A 26170-nucleotide genomic window follows, 5' to 3' on the forward strand; every position below is an offset into this window, starting at 1 on the left:
CGACCAGAACGACTATGACGGCGTGGCATGATCAGTCGAGGGTATACCGTCGATCCTTGGGAGGGTAGATGTCTTTCTTAGTTAGGCTGTTAGCCTTACCATGTTAATCAACTAATTTACCACTTGAACTATAGCTTGCGTTCAGGATAGTTCGTTGTATACCGATGGGAGAATTTGCGGGTGCTGCATCGGGTCGATGTTTCGAATGTTTATTGATGTTGAAAACTGCCGTCACGCTCATTCATCACTTTGTTTGAAACTCGAGATGCGACCAGGTTTATCTCGAATGATCGCAGCCATGCTCAACTGATTCCATGTTGTTCGAGATTGTGGTGGTTGCTGCTTTGAGCACCGTGTCTCGAAAGTTATTTGTCAGCTTTAAATTGAGCGCGGCCGAGAGCGGCAGACATTCTGTTCTACGATGACTGCCGAGCACGCTTGTTGCTGTCGCCGAGTTGTTCAACTCTTTGTGGGCGCATGTCAGCCTAATACAGATTTCATTTCAGTGATGCATCAGCCTGCTCGTCTGATCACGGCATTGTCACCACCGCGTGAAAATATGAACATCAATATGAAAATTTCTAACAAACAACCAGCGTGCGGCTGGTCATGTGCATTTATGCTTCTGGCAGTCCCCTGTACGCACTGCTGATAACTCGATACTTCCAGGCACTTTAGCAGAAAACCATTCAAGTAGATTTTAACATAAAATCGTTATCAAAGTCTAGAATATGTTTTTTTTTTCTGTTTTATGGCGTTCAACGTACCAAAGCGACTCACTCAGTCTATGAGGGACACCGTAGTGGAAGCAGGGTGTCGAACCGGAACCGAACCTGAACCCGAAACCGGAACCGAACCCGAATTTTTGCCCGGAACTGGAACCGAACCGAACCCCAATTTTTTTTGCCATCTTGGAACTGAACCCGAACCGGAACGATTCAAAGGAACCGTTCCGAACCGGTTCGGGACTCGGTTCAACCGCACATTTTGTGCAACACGGCATACTTTTTCTTTTTTTTTCAGACCAAATGGCATATGCCAGCGCGTAGATTTACCCAGCGAGAGCTGTCGGCGCTATGAAGTGCGAAAATGGCATCCAGTCGAAATGGCATCCAGGTCAACAACAAAACTAAAAGAAGTCTCGTGTCCAGGAAGAAAGCTAATTGGCGTTTCCGCAATGTGCTTTTGGTAATTGTAAAGTATTTTACGCCAGATTGACGTTAAATGTTGGATTTTACAGTATGCCCCTTTCAAATGCTTACGTACAGCTTTACTCGAATTGTTAGCACTGCTTTAACTCGTAAAGCACTGACTGAGAATGATTTCCTTTTTTGTGTGTGTCGAGTACCATAAATATGTGAAGCATAGGCGCAATGACCCAATCACGTTGTGCAACATTTACTCTCTGAGGCATTCCTTGTCTCAGACAGCAGATAATGGATAAGACCCCTCATGATGGCTCAGTGGCTGTGGTGCTCGGCTGCTATTGCCAAGGTCGCGTGTTTGATACCGGTGGCGAGGTCGCATTTTGATAGCGACGAAATGCAAAAATGCGTTTCTGCTGTACGATGTGACTGCACTCTCAGGAACCCCACCTGGTCTACGCTATCTGGAGTCTTCCACTACAGCGTTCCTGATAGACTCCGCGCCGCTTTGACGCGTTAGAACACACATAATACTATTATTACAAAACAAATAAATATACATGTGTTTTCTTTTTAAAGAATCCGAATATTCTTTGTTGCACGCGACGGAAATAAGCAATGAAAGGCGCGCATGTAGCAGCGGTACGATACTTAGAAAAAAAAAAACAGTGATTGCACAAAGAGGCAATGCGGAAATAGATGCGCTCGCTGAGATGTGAAAAACACCTAGAAAGGTGCTACTGAAATGAAATGTTACTGCGATGAAGTGATTTTCTGTTATGTCGAATGTCGATGCATTGAAATTGTTCTGCTTATATAAAACAAATGACAATCGCTAGCGGGCAGCTTCGTCACGCTGCTCTCGGACTGCTGTATCTTGAATTCTCTGACGGGCGGCTTATATCTGCCTCTGCCGCACATGAGGGAAGCCAACAATAACCGAAACCAAGCAGCATAGGGGACGGTGGTCCATCATACGGCTCTTGAGACTAAAAAGTCACAGCAACATAAATAGATCACACGGCACAACACAGTTTTTCTCCACTGGCAAAAAACGGGTACTAACCCGTGTGATTTCAATTTCCTTCTCAAGTGCACGTTCGCCGTAATTATGTCCCAGAAGAACGTAGCATCATTGCACAGAATAAAACAATGATCAATGGCCTTTGGCGCATTGCGTAGGTGTCAATTTACCGTTCATGACACAAACATTCTCCTCAGCATGAAGTAACGCCATGACAGGCAGCTCGGTGTGTGAAGTTTAGAGAAGAACGTTTTTTCAGCAGAAGAAATACTTGTACATTCGCTTAACACGTTTTAAAGCACTGGTGTTAAGGAACTCCAGAAAAGGTTGGCGATACAACAGTACAGGAAAGAAATACCCTGTAAGTACATGAGTCGTCTGCCTTCTGGAGAGGCTATACAGGTAGTCTAAAGAAAAGCGCACAGTGAGGAAATTTAAGGTGTCCGCTACATCAGCGCGGCGCCGACGACTGTCTATCTTGTCGTGCTATCGGGGGTGCAACCCGGGTATAGTGCAACCGAACCATCACAGTGTTCACCAGCGCCAACCTCGTCAATAGCAGCGAACGTAATGCGTCTTCTTTTACCGAGAGTGCCACATAAAAAACGTGGTCGAACGGTGAGGGCGGAAGCTGTGCGAGAACCCTCGCTTCGGGTTCTTTGTGTCTGAGGCGAGAGGCTTAAGGTTGGTTCACATGCAAGCGAATGGGCGACTGAGCGGTGCATCCCGGCGAAAATTTCCAACTTGTTGGAACCTCGCCGCTCACCACCGCGACGACTCAAAAACAAGTTTTTGCACCGCGGCGTCAGGATTCGCTAGCGTTTTCGCGTTCTTTTGTGGAACGCTTTGCGACGGCACACGTGCAGCCTTCACAGCATTCCACCTCAGGTAGATCAGCTGCAGGTAGATGGGGTATTCTAGACCGCAGCTATTATGCGCCCGTTCCCGCGTTCTGCGCCGCAGTCGGCGTAGTCAGCGTAACCGGTTGTCCAAGTAGCAGAGCGAATTAAACGCCACCTGGAAGGTGGCTGCCACGGGAAGACCCCAAGAGTGACTAGCAGCATAATACACCACATGCCAGGTAGTGTGTGATGATTGGTTTATTGGGGTTGAACGTCCCAAAGCGACTCAGGCTAAGAGGGACGCAGCGTATGATGAGTTGCGCTTAAACTTCGCATTACCGACAATGCAACCGTCTGTCAATTTTTTGCCAGTGAGTGCCCGGATGTGTGCCCACCGAATTGTGCACGCGTGTGCATACACATGTTTAAGCGCGCACGCACGCACGCACACACGCACACACGCACACACGCACGCGCACGCACACACGCACACACGCACACACGCACACACACACACACACACACACACACACACACACACACACACACACACACACACACACACACACACACACACACACACACACACGCGCACGCACACACACACACACACACACGCACACACACACACACAGGCGCACGCACGCACACCACGGAAATTTTTGAGAAAGGAGACTAAACTGCTAACTCAGTAAAGAAGCCAACTACAATATTCTAATCCTGAGTGGCAATCGAGCTAGTGGTGGCGGGCGCAACCGAAAAACTTCGTTTACTGATGCCTTAGGTTACTCGGCCATCTTCGAATATTATTTTTACTGTTGCCTCATGGAATATCAGGAACCTACCTGACCTCGTCTTGCCTTACTGGACTGGGTCGAATTCCGCGACCTCGGTATACGGCCTCATGCCACTATCACTCCCTTGCTCTGCCCGCACATAAAAATTATTGAAGGCGCACACGTCAAGAAAGGGAGAACTGTCAGGAGGTTGAACTTTCGCAGCATATACGATCTGAGCTAAAATGAACTGTTCTCTGAACAGTGACCTCGCCGAAAGTGGTGATTGTGCGTGTTTATCAAGCATACGGCTTCTTCACAGGCTAAGCGGTCTTATTAACAGGAAAAGTTCACACGGAATTCCGGTGTTCTTCATTACTGGCACAAATCTTATAGTGTAAGGCATGACCTCAATGTCCTTTTTAAGAGACTGCTGAAGTGTGCTACGTCTCAAACGAACATAGCGTCACAAATAATTTCGTTGTTCAATTGTTCCTTCTTGCTTGCAGATGTAGCAATTCACTGATCATGGCACAAACGTCCGCTTGGCTCGATATCATGTCCTAACACGTAAGGTCGACGTTTGAAGTCTAAGAAAGGTTTTTAAAGCCTATTGAATGTACATCCTCTGAACTCGCTTTAATATAAGTCCGTCAAGAAAGCCTAGGTAAGGCTGCACGTAGAGGAAGTAATGACCGATGAGAACCTTTGTCAGCTGCCTTCTGGAGAAGCCGTACAGGTATTCTAAGGAAAAGCGAATATTTAGGGAATGGAGTGTGTCAGCACAAAATTCCCTCACGATTATGTACATAAAAGACAGATGAGCATTTAGTCACCTAATAAACACAGCTGCCAGGAAGTGGTGGTTTTCGGTTTCGAAAAATAAAAATCATGAAATGGGTTAGTGGACAAAAACAGCACGAAAGACTCATCATGCTGTATCAAGGTAGCATGAAATTCTGTCCACGCTTGGGCTCCCTTTGAAAGCGCCCCAGACAAGTCACAAAAACTCTAACGAATTTACGGTCCTCCTCTTGCAATGCACCAATTGCAACATTGTCACAATGCAACGTCGCATCGAAGACGTCGCAAGTTTGTGTCCGTACAGACACGAAGTGCCGCCAACCAATGCAAGCCTGCTTTTTTATCATATTCTTTTCATCAGAGCAAGAGACGGAGACGACATCAGCATAGGCCAAAATCTTAATTTTACACTGTACAAGGTACAAGCCACGATTTGCTGTGTTTTTGAAGAAACTCAGCTATAGGTGGTCGAGATATATAATGCGAGGTACAAAGGCGATGTAGAGCAGGTGATGAAAATAAAATATTTCTGGTAAACTCTCTAGATGTATGCTGCAGGTGTGCCAGAGCGGGAGGGTGACTGGCAAGCCGCTTTTGGGGTGACAGAAAGATGTCTTGGCTGTATATACCTGCAAATACAAGGCAACTTCCGCTCATAGTGGGCGCATGCCCACTATGAGCGGCGGCCGCTTAAGCATTTTGCGCCGGAGAAATTCCCGATTGACACGAGCTTCTAGAGAGACCTATTACTCGCCTGACGGGGACTCCGAAACTGCTGAAGCTGAAATGTTTTGTAGATGAAAAATCCATCAGCTTTATGTATCTCATCAGATAGAGTCTAGTACACATAGCCGGTGTACACTAATTCTGAGTTCATTTGATTTCGCGGCTCTTGCGTAAATTTAAATCTTTTTGCCGCGGACAGTAAAAAATTTCGCAATGAGCAAATTTTGCAGTGCTGTTTTATATGCTGCCATCACAAAGAAAAGTAAACAGCAAAACAAGGTTGAATAAAAACCTACGTTCAGAATTTTTTATAGCCTGAACCCGTTTGAACCCGTTTGAACCGGTTCGACGCTATCCGGAATGGTTCGAACCGGAACGGAATGTCGCTCCGGAGCCGAACCCGGAACTGAACCCTAAAGGCGTGAAGCCGAACCTGAACCGAACCCGAAAAAATTCCGGTTCGACACCCTGAGTGGAAGGCTCCGGATAATTTCGGCCGGCTGAGGTTCTTTAATGTGCATTCACATCGCACGGGCCCCGAACATTTCGCCTCTATAAAAATGCCACCGCCGTGGCCGAGATCAAATTCTCATCGTTCGGATGAGCAGCCGAGCGCCATAAACACTGAGCCACCGCGGCGGATTTTGCTCTATTAAAGAGGCTCGGGGTTTAAGGAATCAGAAGCTTGGCGATAAACACCACCACTTCTCGATCAAACAGTGGTCGTGCAAATACGCTCGCAACATTTAGACTGAGAGTCCATTCGGAACAGAAACATAAATGGCGCGTTCACACTTGGGCATTTCGGCGGCGACGGCCAGCGAAATCCGCCGCGTCCGAAATGCTGCCTCGTTCACACTTGCCGGCCACCACGTCTCCGCTCGTCGTCTGCTCGCGGCGTACAGAGATATGGCAAGAGGTTAACCGATGCTGTCTATATTGCCACACTGCTGACACTCTGCAGGCGCCACCTGGTGGCCAAAACTTGGCTGCCAGCGCGTGGCGGAGCGTCGTCTTCGTCTAGCTTGTGCTCGGCGGTTCGAAGCCTCGTCTGAGAATACGGCTGTGCTTCCCGCTTCCTGGTGACATTTGGTGGAGCCGTGCTGGGTACCGTCTCATGTACGCTGACCCCGACGACAGCCGTGACGCTTCTCCCCAACGCGCGGACACCACACCCGTCCACAAAGCGAGCCGTCGCCTGCGAGGCCTGCAACCCGAGTTCGAGCCACTGACCAGGCCTGTGCGAACTATGACATCCACCACTGGCAGCAGCCAGACAGGTCAGTGCTCCGGCAGTGCTACGCCGTTCGTCCTACTCGCACCTCGGTCGCCACCATCCTTCCACGGCGACCGGTTCGAGGATGTAGAGGATTGGTTGGCCAGTTTTGACCGTGTGGCTGCATTCAATCAGTGGGACGACGAGCGGAAGCTGTTGAATGTGTATTTTGCACTGCTCGACTCGGCGAAAACGTGGTTCGAGAACCACGAGGCGTCCTTCTCCAACTGGGCAGCTTTTCGCCGCGAGTTGCTCGCTACATTCAGCTCGAGCCAACGGAAGGAAAATGCTGAGATCGCCCTTCGCTCCAGGTCACAGCAGTCCAATGAGAGCGTGGCCATGTTTATAGAGGACATGACACGCCTCTTCAATCGGGCCGACCCTGCCATGCCCGAAGCTACAAAGGTACGGCACCTTATGCGTGGGGTGAAGGAGCAGCTGTTCGCTGGCCTCATGCGCGACCCTCCGCTAACCGTCGCCGCCTTCGCCAAGGAAGCTACCTGCATGGAACGTTCGCTGCAGGAACGGAGTGCCCAATACGGCCGTCAGGCGAATGTAGCGGCCACTCACTACTTCACGTCCTTGCCAGGCCCAGGGGACGAGGCGCTGCGAGAGGTTGTACGGAGCATTGTCCGCGAAGAACTGCGACACCTCCGCTTGGATGCTCCGTCGGCAGGTATACCTTCAACGGCGGACGTCATCCGTGACGAAATCCAGCGAGCGGTGCAGTCACCACCAGCACCACTACCAGAGCCGCACGTCATGTCGTACAGCGATGCCCTGCGCCGACCTGCCCCCGTGCCGCAAGCGTTTCGCCCCGTTGCCGGACCTCGACCACCCCACCGTTACCTGCGCCCCGTCGAGCAGCAGCAGGATCTGCGCCCTCCTATCAGCAAAGCGCACGTCTGGCGCACGTCCAACGATCGCCCGCTCTGCTACCACTGCGGTGAGCCTGGCCATATTCTGCGGCATTGCCCGTACAGGCGTATGGGTTTGAGAGGATTTCCGCCGGACGCGCCTCGACCGCGCTATGGTGAAAGACCGCAGGACATAGATGAGTACCTCGCCGCTCACGTGCTGCCCCCGACGACCTCGCAACAGCGCCAATCGCGATCTCCGTCCCCGAGGCGCTTTACTTCGCCCAATCGGCCCTCCACCTCTGGTCAGTTCAGACGCACGTCCCCTCGCCGGGAAAACTGAAGACGGCGTCCTCCGGGGGTAGGGCCGCCGCCACTGCACAGAGTCAACAGCCTCCACCCGACGATTCGACGCGACGACCCGGGCAGCGACCACCCGATCCGACGACCTCACCGACGTGCTGCGAACGATTAGTTTAAGCTGAAATTTTAGTTACCGCCGACAGTTATCAAGTGAACGCACTCGTCGATACCGGCGCTGATTTTTCCGTGATGAGCAGTCAGCTCGCCACGACTCTCCGTAAGGTTCTGACGCCTTGGTGTGGACCCGTGATCCGCACCGCCAGTGGCCATGTAGTGACGCCGATCGGTGTCTGCACCTGCCGTATCCAGATCCGAGGTCTTACTTTCACTGGCTCCTTTGTCGTGTTACGTGACTGTTCGAAAGATCTGATTCTAGGCATGGATTTCCTTCGAGAGTATGGTGCGGTCATAGACCTTCGGGAGCTCATGGTATCTTTTTCCGCCCAGCGAGCCGTTGACACCAACAGCGAGCCCAGCAGAGTAGTGTTGCGCCTATGTGCCGACCACATAACGCTTCCACCGCGAGCCAGCAAATTCGTCACAGTCGAATGTGATAGGAGCACCGGCACCCTTGGCATCGCTGAAGCGAACATGTCGCTGCTACTCGCGCGGCAAGTTTGTGTAGCCCGAGGCCTCGTAGAACTTACTAACGGTCGTACCGACATCCTAGTCACCAACTTTACCTGTGAACCGCAACATCTAACGAAGACAGAGGTCGTCGCTTATTTTGACGAGCTTGGAGAGTGTACCCGGCAGTGTTCTTTGTCCACGACGTCAGATCTCGACGACGCGACGGCTGCAGCCATCCCGACCGATGTAAACCCGCACCTCTTGGCCAGTCAGAAACGCTGCGTAGAAAATCTCATTTATTCCTTCCGCGACTGTTTCGCATCAACTTCCAAGGTGCGACAGACGCCGCTCACCAAGCACCGAATTATCGTTGCGGACGACCAAAGACCCCTGTGTCAGCGGCCTTATCGTGTGTCTTCAAAAGAACGTGACGCCATCCGCCGCCAAGTTACCCAAATGCTCCAGGACGACGTCATACAACCATCCACGAGCCCCTGGGCATCGCCTGTTATCCTCGTCACAAAGAAAGATGGCACCCTCAGGTTCTGCGTGGATTACAGGCGCCTCAATAACGTCACAAAAAAGGATGTGTACCCTCTGCCACGCATTGATGATTCCCTAGACCGCCTGCGCCATGCCACTTACTTTTCGTCCCTTGACCTCCGCAGTGGGTATTGGCAAATCGAGGTGGACGAACGCGACCGCGAGAAGACCGCCTTTATTACCCCTGACGGTTTATACGAGTTTAAGGTGCTTCCTTTTGGCTTGTGTTCGGCCCCTGCCACATTCCAACGAATGATGGACACGGTGCTGTCTGGCCTGAAGTGGCAGTCGTGCCTCGTATATCTCGACGATGTCGTGATCTTCTCCGACACGTTCGATGAGCACCTGAAACGTTTGCGTGCTGTTTTCGAGGCCATACGTTCCGCTGGTCTCTCTCTCAAACCGGAAAAATGTCACTTTGCGTTTCATGAGCTGAAGTTTCTTGGTCATATTGTCAGCGCTCAAGGCGTTCGTCCAGACCCCGAAAAGACGGCCGCCGTAGCTGCCTTCCCCAAGCCCACAGACAAACGGAGCCTACGTCGTTTCTTGGGCCTCTGTGCCTACTATCGCCGGTTTGTTGCTAATTTCTCGAAGCTAGCTGAGCCTCTGACCCGCCTGACCAAAGACGCTGAACCCTTCTTCTGGGGCCAGGACCAAGAAAGAGCCTTCACGGAGCTCAAGTCGCGTCTCCAATGTACGCCTGTACTTGGCCACTTCGACGAGGAGGCCGACACGGAACTACACACAGATGCCAGTAACGTTGGTCTCGGTGCGGTTCTTGTTCAGTGGCAAGATGGCCTAGAACGCGTGATTGCATATGCCAGTCGCACTTTATCCCGTTCTGAAGTCAACTATTCCACCACGGAAAAGGAATGTCTGGCTGTGCTGTGGGCCATTACAAAATTTCGTCCGTACTTGTATGGCCGCCCATTTCGGGTTGTGAGCGATCATCATTCACTGTGTTGGCTGGCGAATCTGAAAGATCCCTCGGGGCGGCTTGCTCGATGGAGCCTGCGTTTACAAGAATTTGATGTCACCATCGTGCACAAGTCCGGACAGAAACACAGCGACGCTGACTGTCTGTCCCGCGCTCCTATTTCCTGCCCCGCGGACGAGTCCGACGACGATTCCGCTTTCCTCGGTGCTATTACCACATCCACTCTTGCCCGCCAACAGCGGGCCGACTCCGAACTGCTTCCCCTCATCGAGTACCTCGAAGGAACCGCTCCATCTCCTCCTCGACTCTTCAAGCGCGGACTGTCATCGTTTTGCTTGCGTGATGGTGTCCTCTACAAAAAGAATTACGGCCCAACGGACACTGTCTATCTGCTTGCAGTACCTACAGCGCTTCGTGACGAAGTTTTGCGTGCGTGCCACGACGACCTTTCTTCGGGCCACCTCGGGTTTTCCCGCACGTTGGCGCGCATACGTCACAAGTACTACTGGCCCAGGCTTGCTGCGCTCGTCCAACGCTACGTACGAACATGTCGTGAGTGCCAGCGCCGGAAGACGCCGCCGACTAAACCAGCCGGGCTCCTGCAGCCTATTGATCCCCCGCGCCTCCCATTTCAACAGGTTGGCATGGACTTACTCGGTCCATTTCCGGCGTCTTCCATGGGTAACCGGTACATTGCTGTTGCCACTATCTTAGCCGCTACTGTGAGACCAAGGCCCTTCCCCGTGGTACCGCAGCCGAAGTCGCAGATTTCTTCGTTCACAACATTGTGCTTCGTCACGGAGCCCCTACAGTCGTATTAACTGACAGGGGAACCGCGTTCACGTCGGCACTTACGAGCGAGGTACTTCGTCTCAGTGGCACCAGCCATCGAAAGACTACAGCCTACCATCCGCAAACGAACGGACTGACTGAGCGGCTAAACAAGACAATCGCCGATATGATTTCGATGTATGTCGACGATGACCATGGGAACTGGGACCGGATACTACCTTACATCACGTTCGCGTACAACACTGCGCTACACGAAACGACACGCTTCACTCCGTTCCATTTGGTGCACGGTCGCGAAGCCCTGACCATGCTGGACGCCATGCTCCTTCCGGACCCTGTTCCTTCTTCTGTCGTGGCCGCTGACCAATTTGTTCGTGACGCCGAAGCCGCTCGCCATGTGGCTCGACAACGAATCCGGCGCCAACAACAACGCGACGCCAAGCGTTACAACCTCCGCCGCAGGGAGGTGATTTACACCCCCGGTGACCAAGTCTGGGTGTGGAGCCCGATCCGTTTGCGAGGGCGCTCTGAGAAGCTTCTTCGCCGTTACTTTGGTCCCTACCAAGTGTTACGCCGCCTCAGCGCGGTGACCTACGAGGTGCTTCCTCAAGGAACTGTCCGGTCCTCTCGACAACCGACGTCCGAGGTAGTCCATGTGGCCAGAATGAAGCCGTATTACTCCCGTTAGCCCCCTCTTCACGGAGACACTCGCGCCGTTAACTTTCCGCCCTCCCTCTATTCTTGTTTTTTTTTTTTCCCCCGCCCGTGCGGCATCGAGCCGATGCCCCTTGGAAGGGAGGGGGGCAATGCCACACTGCTGACACTCTGCAGGCGCCACCTGGTGGCCAAAACTTGGCTGCCAGCGCGTGGCGGAGCGTCGTCTTCGTCTAGCTTGTGCTCGGCGGTTCGAAGCCTCGTCTGAGAATACGGCTGTGCTTCCCGCTTCCTGGTGACAATATGCGATAACCATGTGCACGCTTACGTACGTCAAAATGCAGCTATTAAGCCATTTCTAACACTCTCCCTTTTAGAACAGAAGCGCGACGACGTTCAGCCTAGTGGCGTCATCTGGTGGTTAAGACGGGAGCCGTTGCTGTCAACAAACCGACGAAGCTTAAAGGGCGAAGAATCGTCGCTCTAAAGAAAAAACTAATGCAAATTCATTAATCGTACGTTTTCTTAAGGGTTAGATGAGACGAGGCGACAGACCGGTGGCCCAATTATGGGTGGCAAGAATTAAATCGCAACAAGACGGCACAAAGCCAAAAAACGACAGGACAGACGCTAACTTGCATTGGCCATTTATTTTATTTAGAACATACTGCAGGCCTACAGTAGGCCCAAGCAGGAACGCCAATGAACGCGCTGAAGAAGGCAATAACAAGGACGAATCCAGTCTGAAGCGAGGCATCATTAGCATCATCCATCGAAGGGCGCCGCCATATTTGTCGCCACGGGAATGCAACTTCGTACTCGCCGTCCTATTGGCCGATGAGAATCGGCGGAATTTTTTTCCGGCGGCAGAATTCGGTCCTGGACCGATCGGGCTTTCCGCGGAATCTCTGCCGCGGCAGCGTATTCCGCTTGCACGCGACTTTGCACGCTGGTAGGTCGGCTGCTCCTCCGCCGGCCCCACCTCCAAGGGCAGAGCTTCCTGTCCCGTCGGAGCTGCGCGGCTTATTGGCCGCGGCCACGGTATCTGCCTGACGTCTGAAAGAATCTAACCAATAGCTATCTCTCAACTTGTATACGCTGGTGCGAGACGGTCGAGGGTGCTACCATGAAGCAGTCGTCGGGAAGTGCTCGCCAAATTTCGCACGTGATTGTGGGTCCTCTGTTGCGTGTAGAAGTGTATTATTTGGCTCAGGTGTTTATGACAACACAATGCAGTGATTAGGCGAGTTGATATGCTCTCCTCGGAACATGTTTCGAACCCCTTTAAGAAGCGCTTTTATAATGCGCGTAGCGTACACGAGCAAAAATATTCATATTGGGGAGCGAGCTCCGCTATTTTAAAATAACACCAACAGACCTGGGCAGTACAAGCGAGTTATGCCTTTTTCATTAAATAAATGCACGAGAAGTTCGTGTGTTCTGCGCGAAACGAAATCAGAAAGACAGACTGGAGATTTCGACTGAGTACGTCTGGACTGAATTACGGTTAGTTGTCTAGCCTTTTAGTTCATTTCACAGCTGCCCGTTTCAGAACTGTTATTCTTTTTAATCCTAGGAGAATTTCATTTTAGCGGTTGTTGCAGCACCGCCAAACCCGGCACTACATCAGTGCTTGCCTGACCATGCTTGACAGAGCCGCATCAGTGCAGTCTCAAGCTACTGTTTTTTTCTTCATGGTGGGAAAGATTAAGTAGGTTGCTGGCAATATTTTGACGCAAATGCACGCTGCAAAGATGCCAGTATATTTACGCGTGGTAAAAGTGGATGTGCAAGAAAATACCAGGAATTGATTCACATTAACACACAGCTGTCACCCCACCGCGTTTCTAATAAAAAAAAAGCATTTTATTGAGTGCGGCAGCATGCGTAATTGGCAGTGAATACGCTCTGCGATGTTTAAATCTCCCGCGCCCCGCGTGAGCGCAGGAGAGGAGAACAGCGGAGAAGGAAACCTCGTCCATGTTGGCCAACGTGACGTCACGTTGAGGAGCCGGGGATGCTTCGGCGCACCCGAGCGAGCTTTCACCGCGCGTTGTTTCTCGTGCTGCATGCGTTGTTCCTCGTACTGCGTGCGTTGTGACGAGCAAAGCGTGTCAGCCCACCTTGAGAATCATGTTCAACACGAGGTACCACTCTGCGTTTGTGTCCACGAACAACCACGGCCGCGACTGTGTCGTCTTCCACTGTTTTCCGCCATAAGCTCGCAGCGCAAGCGCTTGCTGCTGTGACGAATTCAAGTCGACCAAAGCAAGCGTACTCTGCTCGAAGCACTTCCGTAAGTGCGGCTACATGCAGGGCTTGTCCCTAATGTGATCTCTGGAGATTTCTGTCGAAAAGGCGCGGCTGAACCATGACACAGTTCCTTCGATTTTCTCGCGCATGAGAGGCGTGTCACCATTCCGAAGAAGCGCCTTTTCTATAAGTAGAAACATGCTCACTTCGCCCCTGCATAAACCTTATAGAGGCTCAAGCATATGTCGTTCTCCTCAGCTTAGGTGATAGCCAGTCCACCTGAGGCATGCTCAGCAAGGCTCGGTTAGTGATTTTATACTCGGTTCGACGTGTCCAAGCAAAGCAAAGCACAATAAAGCAAAGCAAGCAAGCATCGAAGCTCTTCATATGCTGCATCTCGTTTAATCGTAGCTAAGAAATTAAAATGAAAGAGTTCGACGTTCTGATTTCGGATGCAAATTTAAGATAGAAGTGAATGCCAACCAAGTTTTTGCAAAAAAACACCATGTTTTGCAACCTTATTCGGTATCTTCATCAAGTTGTGGCAGCGGGCGAGTTGCAGCTAGCTTGGCTTTTAAACACACATATACTTGGCCACCACTTCACTGAATCTAAACTGCAAATCTAAGAAGGGCGAACGTTTCCGAGGGAGCGATTAATATTTTCTGGCATCTGCTGAACGCGCCACGAGTGAAGCGGCAGCCTTGTGCGCGTATTGGGCTTGGTTTCGAGCGCACAATGATTGCGTCACTATCCTGTGGTCACATGCCTCGCAGTGCTTGGCCACTGCGCTTCGCTCATTTTGACATCAACTTTGTGCTGCTTCATCGTTTCCTTGAATACTTTCTTGCCCAAACCTACAACGCCGGGCACTCAGAACAGGATTTTTTTTCTACACAGCGCTTTGGGCCTTTCCTTTAGGATGACGCTCTTTCGGGCGAGCCAGGAGGCGTCCGGTGGTGGTAATTGACTTGAGTATTGTTCGCACCCCTTCCTTTCCGAGAATACGAGCCGAGGTTGTACTGGCACCTTTTACGCATGGTCTGCATACGCGTGTTTCACGCTGACGTGTGCTTGTGCTAGGGGTAGAATTTTTTTGCTTCTGTCTTTTTTGGTTGCAGGTGATAAGTGGAATGAACAAACTGTAGTATAGTTTTCTTTGGAGGTCAGTAAAAGAATATTCGCCATATTCGCTTTTACAACACCACGGAAACCTGCGATCTGCACTCAACGCAGCGCCGGATTCGGATCGGCAGCTTCTCCAGTCCTCAAAGTGTCGTCACGACCTCTCTTGTCCAATCACGGGCGGCGGCGCGCCGCACGGTGTGCTACGCGGCACAGGCCGCATATTTCTGCTAAAAAAGGCAATGCGAGTTTGTTTTTGCCTTATTTGGATGCGATATTCCAGTATACAGCATGAAAAACTAAAGGACGCCGCTGCCAGCCTGATTTAAAAAAAAAAAGTGCTTCAGTCTCCCTTCAAATTAATGATTGGTCGTTCGGGAAAGCTGAAAGACCGATATCGCAAGCAGCTACGCTACGACATCACCACCGCGATGAACCCTGGGAGTTGTGGCACTCCGGCCAGGTGTCGTTGTTTCCGTTGCCACGCGGTCCTTCGTTGTCCGCATATATGTTTTATAGGACACGCGGCTTCATCTAAACGCCGCCAAATGCTGTGGCAGGTACAGCGAGCAGACGTCAGCGGGTTTCGCGTTTATTGGAAAAGAAAAATGGTCCACAAAAGGAGCAAGCTGGTCAGAGGGGCAGCTAGCGAAGCTGTGTTCAGCACATTTATTTTCTTCTACTGGAGGTAAATCAGTGTAAGTTGGCACAGCGTAAGTTGTGCTGAAGGCGCTTAAATTGTGTTCAAGTTCGTGGGCTGCTTCACCTTGGCGCTACTTCATGAGCCGTGTTTGCAGCATTCTGCCCGGTGTAGGGTGGTGATGGAAGAAGTCAGTGAAGCTTTAGTGCCATATTCAAGCTTACACGGGACGTGCGGCCGAGCTATAAGACTCTTTACCTCAGAGCTCATATACACTTACGGAGGCCACGTTCGGCGACCCACCAGCCACGGTGACTCAGTTGCTTTGACGTTCTGTTGCTGATCCCAAGGTCGCGGGATCGAATCCCGGTCGTGGCAGCAGCATATCGGTGGAGGCGAAATGCAAGAACGCCCATGTGATGTGCGTTGTCTGCGCACGTTAAGGAACCTCGGTGGTCTAAAGTAACCTGCAGCTCTCTACTATGGCGTCCCTTATAGACCATATGTGTGTCGCCTTGAGACGTTAAACATTGTTATCATTATTATATTTAAGCGACACATATTTCTTGCACAGAATCAATCCGCTACGCCAGACCTAAACGAACAGGGGAAACTCCCCGTCATGAGGAGCAAAACCGCAAAACAGGACGGGGCAGAGGCAGGCGACCACAACGGTTTTGCTCCTCATTACATCCTACCAACTGGCCTACAACCACGCCCTTCTAAGAAACTCCCCGTGTTCATCGCCAACTAAATAAAAATAATAAAAGTAGAGGCATCAGACTTCAGTTTCTTAAAATACGTTTATTACCGCTCCTGCAATCCATGACGTCCAAGCTGATATGAGCTAAGCGAAGCGAGGGACATGACGATGCAAGTTCAATGCAGCAAAAATTTTAAACTACTTTCTTTCGTGACTGCATGTCTTTGCATGCTACTTCATTTGTCACCCGATACCTTTCGGTTCGAAGTTGCCGGCAGCTGGGCGTAACATCAAAGTACGTTTGCCTTTTAGTGCAAAAGCACTACATAACACGGTCCCAACCAAGAATTTTGCGTGATGCCTCGGAGTAACTCCGGCAAGCTCAGGCTTCTTCGGAGGAGCGCCGAGCAAGCTGCAGTCAATGGGCGGAAGCTTAGGGTGAGTTCGGAGAAGCGTCGCGTCAGCTGTAGCCAACGGGAGGGTGACCTTGAGGGTGACTTGGCCAAACCTAGTATAGCAAAGGCCCATGCAGGAATAAAATAAATACTGCCGTGACCGGGTTTCGAATCCACGGCGGCGCTGCACGAGAGCACTATGCTATCGCCGATCACGCCTCTTGTTAAACTGCAACGCACTATCGCGCTGTGCACTGCACATTGCCGTCAACTGCCGTCTGTAGCGCGAACAGATCAGATCAGCTTAACCTCGATCAGAGCTTAACCTGAGTCTAATATCGTCGCCAGACGTGCCGACGACCCAGCAAAGAATAACAATGAGCCAACAAGGCTAAACACATGCTTTCGCACGTCTACTCGGTTTAAATACAATAAAACCCTACCACCCTTTTGTCTCCTCTATTCTTTGTCATTTTCTTCCACTGCAGGGTAGGAAACAAAATACCCCCAGCTCTCTTTACTTATCCTACCTATTCTTCCTCGTCCATGTCTACCCTTTGGTGCTGCGGAGAGCACGCTGTTCACTTTCGTCTTGCCTTTTCAGGGCGCACGTTTCACTGTTACTGCGAGACTGTTTATCCACCAGCTTTTTACTAGCTGTACACTGTTAACTATAAATTCGTTTTCTTTCAGTTAGATTTTGCGAGATGCCGTCGAGGAAATGGCACATTAGATATCAATCGTCGAACACAAAATATGTAGACTGCATTTTTCTTCAATTCTTTTTTATTCACGCAAACGTTGGTCGTCTGTGCGATGTACGGTAGGCAGAATCGCATCCGTTAATTTGTGTATCTGCTGCTGTGTATCTGCGCCACGCGCGTCCACGTGGCGAATTACTGATCGATAAATACTGCCATGGGGGTGATCAGTGTATGTCTCGCATCTGCGTAATGTGTCGCAGAGATGGTTCTGTGACATGCATTCGCGCTTGCAGCCTTTTTGAATGAGTTGCAGCATGCATGGGCTCAGGGATGATTTGGTTTATGGTTTGTTTAATGGGGTTTAACGTCCCAAAGCGACTAAGGCTATGAGAGACGCCGTAGTGGAGGGCTCCGGAAATTTCGACCACCTGGGGTTCTTTAACGTGCACTGACATCGCACAGTACACGGGCCTCTAGAATTTCTCCTCCAAAGAAATTCAACCGCCGCGGCCGGGATCAAACCCGCGTCTTTCGGGTCAGCAGCCGAGCACCATAACCACTGAGCCACCGCGGCGGCCTATGTGCTCCGGGATGAGTAAAATGGTGTATTGTTATTTTCGTATACCATGAAGGGAGTTTTATGCGACTGTGAGTCGATGGTCGGTGGCGAGACCACTACAGCTCGTCTTTCTGAGGGCGTTGAACTAAGGCCGAACGAAGTGGAAGCGCCCGAGAAAGACTGACCGTCGTTTCATCAGGAGGACAGGTTTTTGTCAAGGTCCTCCTAGACGGGCCATCTTATTAAAAGTCGTCCAGCTTTTTGGGGGCATTTCTTTGTCACTCTGCCTCACTTTCACGTTATGACTCCCACTGTCCAGTCTTTCATGCAGAATTTGGACACCTTAGAGCATTGGCAATGTTGAGCTTCATAAATGCTGCAGCAGCACTCCTCTTCAATGCGTCTGAAGAACGGCTTACTCCACAATGATATTCTTGGAATGGAAGCTAGGGAAGCTTTGTTCAGCATATGGCCGCTTTCGTAGCGCAATATCGATCTTGTCGGTCGGCGCCTTCTTGTGGAAGGCGCGCAGATGCGCGCACAATGATACATGGGTCGAGTGACTTGAGTCGAGTGTCTTGTTTGAGCTTACGCCGTAACATTGGTGGATGTGTTTCACGATTTACGTGAAATATACTGCATACAGAGCAGCTGACTGTGCCGAGTGCAGAATCGAGAAAACCCACCACTCGAGGGCAGGGGCCTGCGTCCAAAACTGAGAGCCATGCTTCTAGACGCACTCAGTGAGCAAGGCAGCCTTATAGGCGGCAGCAGTTCTGATTGAGCGAGTCTTGAGAACCCTTTTTACCACCTCGGCTGAAGGCGCGCGTGAGACCGTTCAGGGCCATCTTGCTCAGCTTGACGGTGGGGCACTCGCACAGAAGGTACATCAGGTACGCGAACATGGAGATAAGCACTGTGTGGCCCAGGTAGTCCCGCACCTGCAGAGAACGAATCATTAGGAGCCACAATGGCCACAAGTGTTAGGCTTTCCACTAACGATTACTATCATTGTAATGAGTGTTTCTCTATCACCTTTGGTTCAACAAGCTGAGATGTTCGACAGCTGTCTACAATGGCCATTTTACTGACCCTATATAAATACACACGCTCGGACACACACGTGTACAGAAGCATGCACACAAAACCACCGCCAAACCAATGAGATATAAAGACATATAAAAGTGCATACAGTGCCACGGCGAGACAGATGGATGCTCGCGGAGTGTATTTCACACGAGTGATCGAAAACGAACTACAACGCCTAACTAGCTGGGAAAAAGAAGATACCAACCATGGACCATTGCGTGTAGTACACCGAATGCCGCAGTGTGACCAGCCTCGTAGAGATAACGAGCATCTGCACCAGGTACCCGCAGTACGTTAGCCGACTCAGAGGCACAAAGACGTCCAGCGAGAGCAGCCGGTTCACGAGCGCTGCACATAAAAGCGTAGTTCCGTCACGCGACTGTTGTTCAGACAATCTGCGCGTAATGTACACGCCGATCGAGGCCTAGAAAATGGATTTGAACAGAGACGCACCGGCCTGTCCGGTGGCGCAGACGAACACGACCCAGCAGACGGCCGTCGCCCAGACAAGCCTGTGCAGGCCGGCGTATGTGGAGGCCCAGGCTTGCACGTACGCTCCGCGGTGGTTCCAGTCGAAGACAAAGTACACCACTGCGAGACCCCCAGCTACGCTTAGCAGCCAGCACACGGCGTACGTGACATGGGGAACGAAGAACGTCGTTTGTAGGCCTTCGTGCATGCGGTCATGGCAGGCAAAAATGATGGTGGTTCATCGAAGCCGTTTTTGCCACAGCTTCACGCGACTTCGACGGACGTGAAAACACCGGTACTGCGCTTCTCAGTGTTTTATTTTTCGAATTCTGTTCAACATTCATCGCCTGTTAAGGGCCCCTTAATGATGTATATTATTTTAGGACGGAGCATGAGCAAACATGCGACGATACAGTACATTGCATCCTCAAGGCAAATAACCAAAGTATTTTATGCGTTCCGAAGATGTCCCCCGCACAGCAAGCGAAGAGTTTAAAATAAATATTGGTACAGGTGCGGGAATGTAACTATACAGAACAAGCACGTTTTATGTATTTTGCTCCAAAACTATAAAGACAGACCAAGTGCGTACCTTTCCAAACCTGACATGGCTGTACCTGTGAAAGCAGAAAGCCACAAGGACTCCGGCCACGAAGCAGGTCAGGTGGCCTGTCGGCCACAAATACATGGCTGCATGGCCTTTGAAGAAGAGACTGCAAAAAAATTCATAACAGTCACCGATCGATGAAAGGAGAAACGTGTGAGCCGTAGCTTCATTTGTGCCGTACATAGGTTAACGGGCTGCTGCCGATTTCAAGAAAAGGTACGGAACTACACATAAATAACCTTCGATCGAACCGCCAGAAGTTTCCGACGGAGGCTGTTTAAAGAGGTGGCGCTGGCAGGACGTGTTCACAAGTAATCAAAAAATACTATTCGATAATTACGAAGTACCAACTCGCAAGTGTTTTCTAGCTAATGATGATAATAATACGCGCGTCCGAAGCAGCAAAAACCCCCATTAAACTGAAACTCAAACGCATGCACTATCTGCAGTTAAGACTGACTAGCAGTCTGAATTGCTGTCTGTACTATGAGTGATTTAGCCGACAGCTTCCCGTAGAAACTACACATCGCAATATAGAGTGAAAAATGGGGCATGGTTATCTACACTTCATAGTCTTATCTCTATGACTAAAAAACTTGCCCGCGTGGGCCAAATTGTAGCTCACCTAAAGATAATTTAGCTGTTAACTATTTGGCCTCTTGTGCATATGGTACGCCGGGACTACGGAGCAATGCTTCCACTTATTTTCCGTTGTACTCCCCGCAGTATAAACCATGAACTGGGGCACTTGTCTCAAGAAAATGTGACATGCTAATGAGATTACATTTCAGCCTTTAAATCAGTTTGTTCCATAGGCGAGTTTACTACAAAATGCAATCTGGAGCAGCTCCACACCGTGCCATATGCGGAACATTAAAACAATGTGTTTCGGATTTATTTGAATCCTAAATTCGTAGACTGGGGGGGCCAGTCTGTAAGAATTAATATCTGAAAGACGAACTCAGCTTTAAAACAACACGTAGAAAGGCGAGGACAGGACTGTCTCCACCTTTTCTACGTGTTGTTTCAATGATATACGTTCATCGTGGAAATATTATTTGAATGAAGTAGGGTTCACCGCCGCGGGTAGAAACCTCAACGAGCCAGCGTTCTTGTAATGAGGTCCAGCATCTGTAGACAGGTCTGCGCTCACACAAGCCCAGTGTGACAACAGCAGCATGGTAGCAACGTGAATGTAAACCAGTGCAAGCCCGAACTTATGATCTGCAATAAATTCCTGCTACAGCCGGAGTGTCTCCCTCTTTAAAAAAAAAAAATGACAACATAACAACTTCTGACGATCATGCGTGGGCCACACTCAGACCTTCTAGTATGAGAATTAGCAATACAAAACGCCACGGAGTCGATCGAGCACTGCGCCACTGACAGTTCAGAACTGTTGCCTCCACGTAGTCAACAAAAACTGCCCTCAAAATCTTTATATTGAAACCGCGGTTGCGAGTGATTTGACAATAGCCATGCAGTTGTGTATTCAGTAGAAGGCCCCGTTGGCCAAATATCACCCCATTTCAGATGCCCAACCGTCATAAGCCTAAGGGCTCGCACAACAGCCAAGTTGTTGACAGAAGTGGCTCAAGTTGCGGTCGACAGCGCACCCGCATTAGTCTGAAATAGAGCGTTAGTTGTCACCACTTTGATGAGATCGTACTCTGGCGAACTTGCTGCGCACTTCTCCCCAGGTAAAGCATAAAAAAACACTCATGTGAAGGTCGAAGTAACGTGGCCAGACGAGATCCCGTGACGCGTTTCACGTGACATAAATGGCTTCCGGCCGCGCGGTACGATTTGTGCCGCAGAACATTTTTCCCGCAGCTCCGATGACCAATCCGTCACTATCGCCGCGCTCACGGAAATGGTATTGCTGCTACATCGAGTAACTCGGACCGAGAAGAGCTCGTGCGGCGAACTTTAGACCGTTGTAAGCCTAATCAGTATGACGATGCTTAGAAGTTCTTGGAAGTTCATGCAGCTGGAATAAAAAGATGCCGCGAAGAAACAAAGCCACTCTAGGTTTTAGAATGACTATCGACATGCATCTAATTTTAGCTGCATGTTTTCTTGCCTGTAATAATTCCTCCGCGCGGTATTCGCCTAAGACCGCTAAGTAATTTATAACTGGAATTCCTCTATCACGCTGTTTCGGTTTCGTCGACCGAACGGTGGCTGTGACGTGTAAGGTGCTTTTAGGCCACGTGGGCATGCGTGAAAAAAAAAAAAAAAAACGCAATATAACGTACCACTCAACAGCTGATACGGCGGTCGTTGTCATTCCGGCTCTGCAAGCAGCGTGGCTTAAGCGTAGTAGTGAGTTAAAACTACGTATCTGTGACTATATCGCAGTTTTTCATGCCTCAAGTTTTGAACACCTTATACGTCCCAACCATCGGTCGGTTGATGAAACCGAAACATCATAAAGAATTAATTAAATTATTCATTATTTAGTGGCCGTAGGGGAATACTGCGGGGTGATCCATGTATATTAATGCCCCAAACATCATTTGAAAGAAGAAAACACGCAAGCCAGAAATTAGTGTAATACTCCTTTGAAGTCTGTAGCGCAACGGACGGGATACCTACCGAGAGAAGGCCAGCGTAGCAGGGGGCGCAGAAAGTTAGGTGGGCGGATGAGATTAAGAAGTTTGCGGGGAGAGGGTGGCCGCAATTGGCACAGGACAGGGGTAATTAGAGAGATATGGGAGAGGGCTTTGTCCTGCAGTAGACTTAGTCAGGCTGCTGCTGATGATGATACTCATTTAATTTGCTTTTTACTGTGAAGTTAAACGCCCAGAAGAAGCAGTCAGCTAACACAGAGCTCGTTGCAGGCAATGTACGCAGTATCACATGGTATCACCGCGGCAACCGGAAACGCAAAGGTCGGACACGTGCGAACAGCTGGCGTCTCAGCCGCGTACAGTTTGCACGTCGGTGCGCGACGGCTCACCCCTGCTACCCGTACTAAGTCTCACGTGCGTCCTGCCAGGTGAATGAACCGTGCCACTCACTCAATGTCAGATATGTGCGTGTACGGCAGGGGCTCGAAGGCGTTGAGGTAGTGCTGGACGCCCACGGCGACGCAGGCGCCCACTGCGACGACGACCAGGCAGACCACTCCGGCGACGGGCTTCCTGCGATCAGCAGAAGCGAACGCATTGCTCATGAAGCCAGAGAGGCAGGGAGAAAGTATCTTTTGCTTATCCCGAGTTTGTACACAAGATCTGGCTAGACCTCTGTGCCTCATGTCAGCGTTAATGTGGGGTAAACAGGCGCTGCTTGACGCCTTCGGGACGGCAAGTCAAGCGTCCAAGCAGAGAGGAAGAGAAGCCAAAGAACCGATATCAGCAGAGTACAAAAAGAACGCAAGCAACCAGGCTCCTTCTTTCACATTTTTTCACGATATTACGAAGACGCCCCTTCGTACGCGCCCCTTCGCGATACCCAAGCTTCCGTCATTTTCGGACTCATGTGTTGTTTTCTTTCGAGATTTTCTTTTTGACACACACCTTGCTCCAACTACAGTATTTAAATTATTTCCAACCTGTGCGCTGTAGCCATATTGCTCACAGGACAGCTGTGTGCACCGGGCGCTACCAATTCCAACGCGCTCGCGGCAGATGCGCGCAGCGGCAGCTTATATAGCGAATTAAACAACGCACAGGGAGCGCTTGACAGCGCCAGGTGAAAAAAGCAGTCCAGGTTGGAAGTGTCTCTGAAACCCTCTTTCGCTGCGGTCGCTTTTACTCGTTGTCTCAGTTTGTGCTAGCGCATCGGGTCAGGACCCCGACCGACGCTCATTTCTAATTCCAACAGCGGTGCAACCAGAACTGAGATGTGAGTAGACGCCACGCGATATTATGCGCACAGGCGTGCACCTATGACGTTTGGTTTATTGGGTTTCGGGTCAGCAGCCGAGCACCATATATAACCACTGCGTCAACGCAGCGGGTGTCGCACAGAATAGAACAGGAATATTAGTGCAATTATTCGGCTACTTTAAGCCACTGACAGTTTCGGTCGCAGGGAAAAACACATTCGAAAGAAACATTTTGTATTACAGTTTACTTCTTCCTGAGGTTGCGATACCGCGTAAAGCAAAACCATGTCGCACAGCATTCCGGCGGCATCCTTTTAATGCTGGAATACGCTTGACTTAACTTTCGGAGGCAAATGCGTAATTAACTTTCCGGTAGACATAGCAGCTAGCGCTCCTAGCGGCTCCTACATTAAGCACAAGTACTGTTTTAAACGGGGGCTAGCTCGTTTTATTGAATAACTGACGGGAAAATCCAGCAACTGTCGCGAAGGAAGCTGTTCATAGACCTGAGCTGGCGTATTTATGTGTATATGTATATGTATCAGCAGCGCGAACACCACACAAGAAGAAGAAGGAGAAGAAGGTAAAGAGCGCTGAACTTCCAACTTTTATTTGAGCAAAAATTGAACCCGCACTTTTATACACATAGCAGGTAAAATCCCACCTGGGGGGAATCAAGGCGTGCTATCGAATTGGGACCAACACGTTGTGCAGGGCATCAAAATGATAACTACTATCGCACTATACAAAGACTTCCATGAAAAGCACGAATGACATGAAAAAAAAAAACATGTTCTCTTTTGTCAATAGCAACCAATTAAAACTAGTTATAGGTGGTGACCTAAATATTAATCTCCTTAAACATAGTACGGCATCACAGGATTTCACATTACTCCTTGAGTGACACGACTTCAAGAACTTCATTACAGAGCCAACACGCATCACAGTAGAATCAGAATCACTAGTAGATATGTTCATCACCCAAAGTTACATAGACGATATAAAGGCTGGTGTTATTGCGACTAGTATAAGCGACCACTTGCCAATATATATGTTTTGGAATGCTAATACTCAGAATAAAAGAAAAGCTATTCTAGAAACGTTCACAGTTGAGGACATATCTCCTAATGCGCTTGATAATTTTCGGACTCAAATTTCTTTAACAAACTGGGACGCCGTGTTCGAATCTCGCCAAGCAAATGAGGCATACGATATTTTCCTCGATATTTTCAAACGCGTTTACAGGGATTGCTTCAAAATTAAAAATGTTAAAAAACCTAAAAAAGTACGGAAGCCTTGGATTACGGCCGAATGCCTTGCTATGATCCGTAAGAAGACGTCCATGTATGCGCAATTCATAAAAAATAGGAACCCAGCAGACCTCGCTAATTTTTAAAAGTACAGAAATTTCGTGACGCGCTTTCTTCGAAATGCAAAACAGGCTTATTTTAACAGCTTACTTGGCAGGGCAAATAATCGCACCAATGAGCTATGGCGCGCTCTAAATACCATCATGAACCGCAATAAATCGAGAAATGACGATATTCAATTAACACAAAACGGAAAAACTCTCGAGGGCTTTCAACTCGCAGACGCATTTAACTCCTATTTTGTTAACTTAGTAAAAAGTGGTCATGATGAACGTGTGACGAGCTACTTGCGTAATCGTAACAAACATACCGCTTTTTTTTATCCAACATCTGAGAATGAAATACGTTCGGTCTTTACATCACTAAGCAATAGCAACACAAGAGATATTGATGGTCTTAGAATTACACCGATCAAGTTTGTCTTAGACTACATTTTGCCTGTGCTCAATCACATATACAACTTATGTTTGTCATCAGGTGTATTTCCCGATAGCATGAAACGTGCTAAAGTGACTGCTATTTATAAATTAGGCGATAAAAATGCATTTTCAAACTATCGCCCCATATCTGTCCTTCCCGTTCTCTCAAAACCGCTTGAGAAGTTAGTATTGCTGAGGCTGGACTCATTCTGCAATAAGCATTCATTAATTTCCCCTTTCCAGTTTGGCTTCCGAAAAGGTATGTCCACAGAGTTAGCCTTACTAACACAAAAAGAAATCATCCTTAATTCATTTTTGGATAAGAAATTAATAATGGGCATTTTCATAGATTTCACAAAAGCATTCGACAGTTTAAATCACCAAACGCTGATAGCAAAATTAGAATTTTATGGGTTTCGAGGCATTGCCTAGGAATTTCTCAAATCATATCTTTCAAACCGAAAACAGTGCGTTGCTATAAATAACAATTTTTCTTCTCTTATGAACTTGAATGCAGGCGTTCCTCAGGGCAGCATATTGGGGCCACAGCTTTTTAACTTGTATATAAATGATATAGGGAATATAGCCGAGGAATCACAACTTATTGTTTATGCCGATGACACAAGTATTTTTGTTCAGTCAGATAATCCCAGTGATTTGTGCAATAACGTAAATTTGACACTACAAAACCTAT

General features: G+C 49.5%; 1 protein-coding gene across 1 annotated transcript; it reads right to left on the bottom strand.

Moving 5' to 3' along the window:
- Nucleotides 1-18289: 18289 nt before the first annotated feature.
- LOC149352960 (nose resistant to fluoxetine protein 6-like) lies at nucleotides 18290-23033 on the bottom strand. Its single transcript, XM_089575740.1, has 5 exons — nucleotides 22879-23033; nucleotides 19841-19961; nucleotides 19231-19417; nucleotides 18983-19125; nucleotides 18290-18629 (listed from the first exon to the last, which is right to left on the bottom strand). Exons 1-5 carry the CDS (start codon nucleotides 23031-23033, stop codon nucleotides 18447-18449), a joined length of 789 nt encoding a protein of 262 aa, XP_089431866.1. The 3' UTR covers nucleotides 18290-18446.
- Nucleotides 23034-26170: the final 3137 nt, after the last annotated feature.

Source organism: Amblyomma mixtum, chromosome 3, assembly GCF_055824585.1.
Source record: "Amblyomma mixtum isolate Tamu chromosome 3, ASM5582458v1, whole genome shotgun sequence".
Classification (NCBI taxonomy): domain Eukaryota; kingdom Metazoa; phylum Arthropoda; class Arachnida; order Ixodida; family Ixodidae; genus Amblyomma; species Amblyomma mixtum.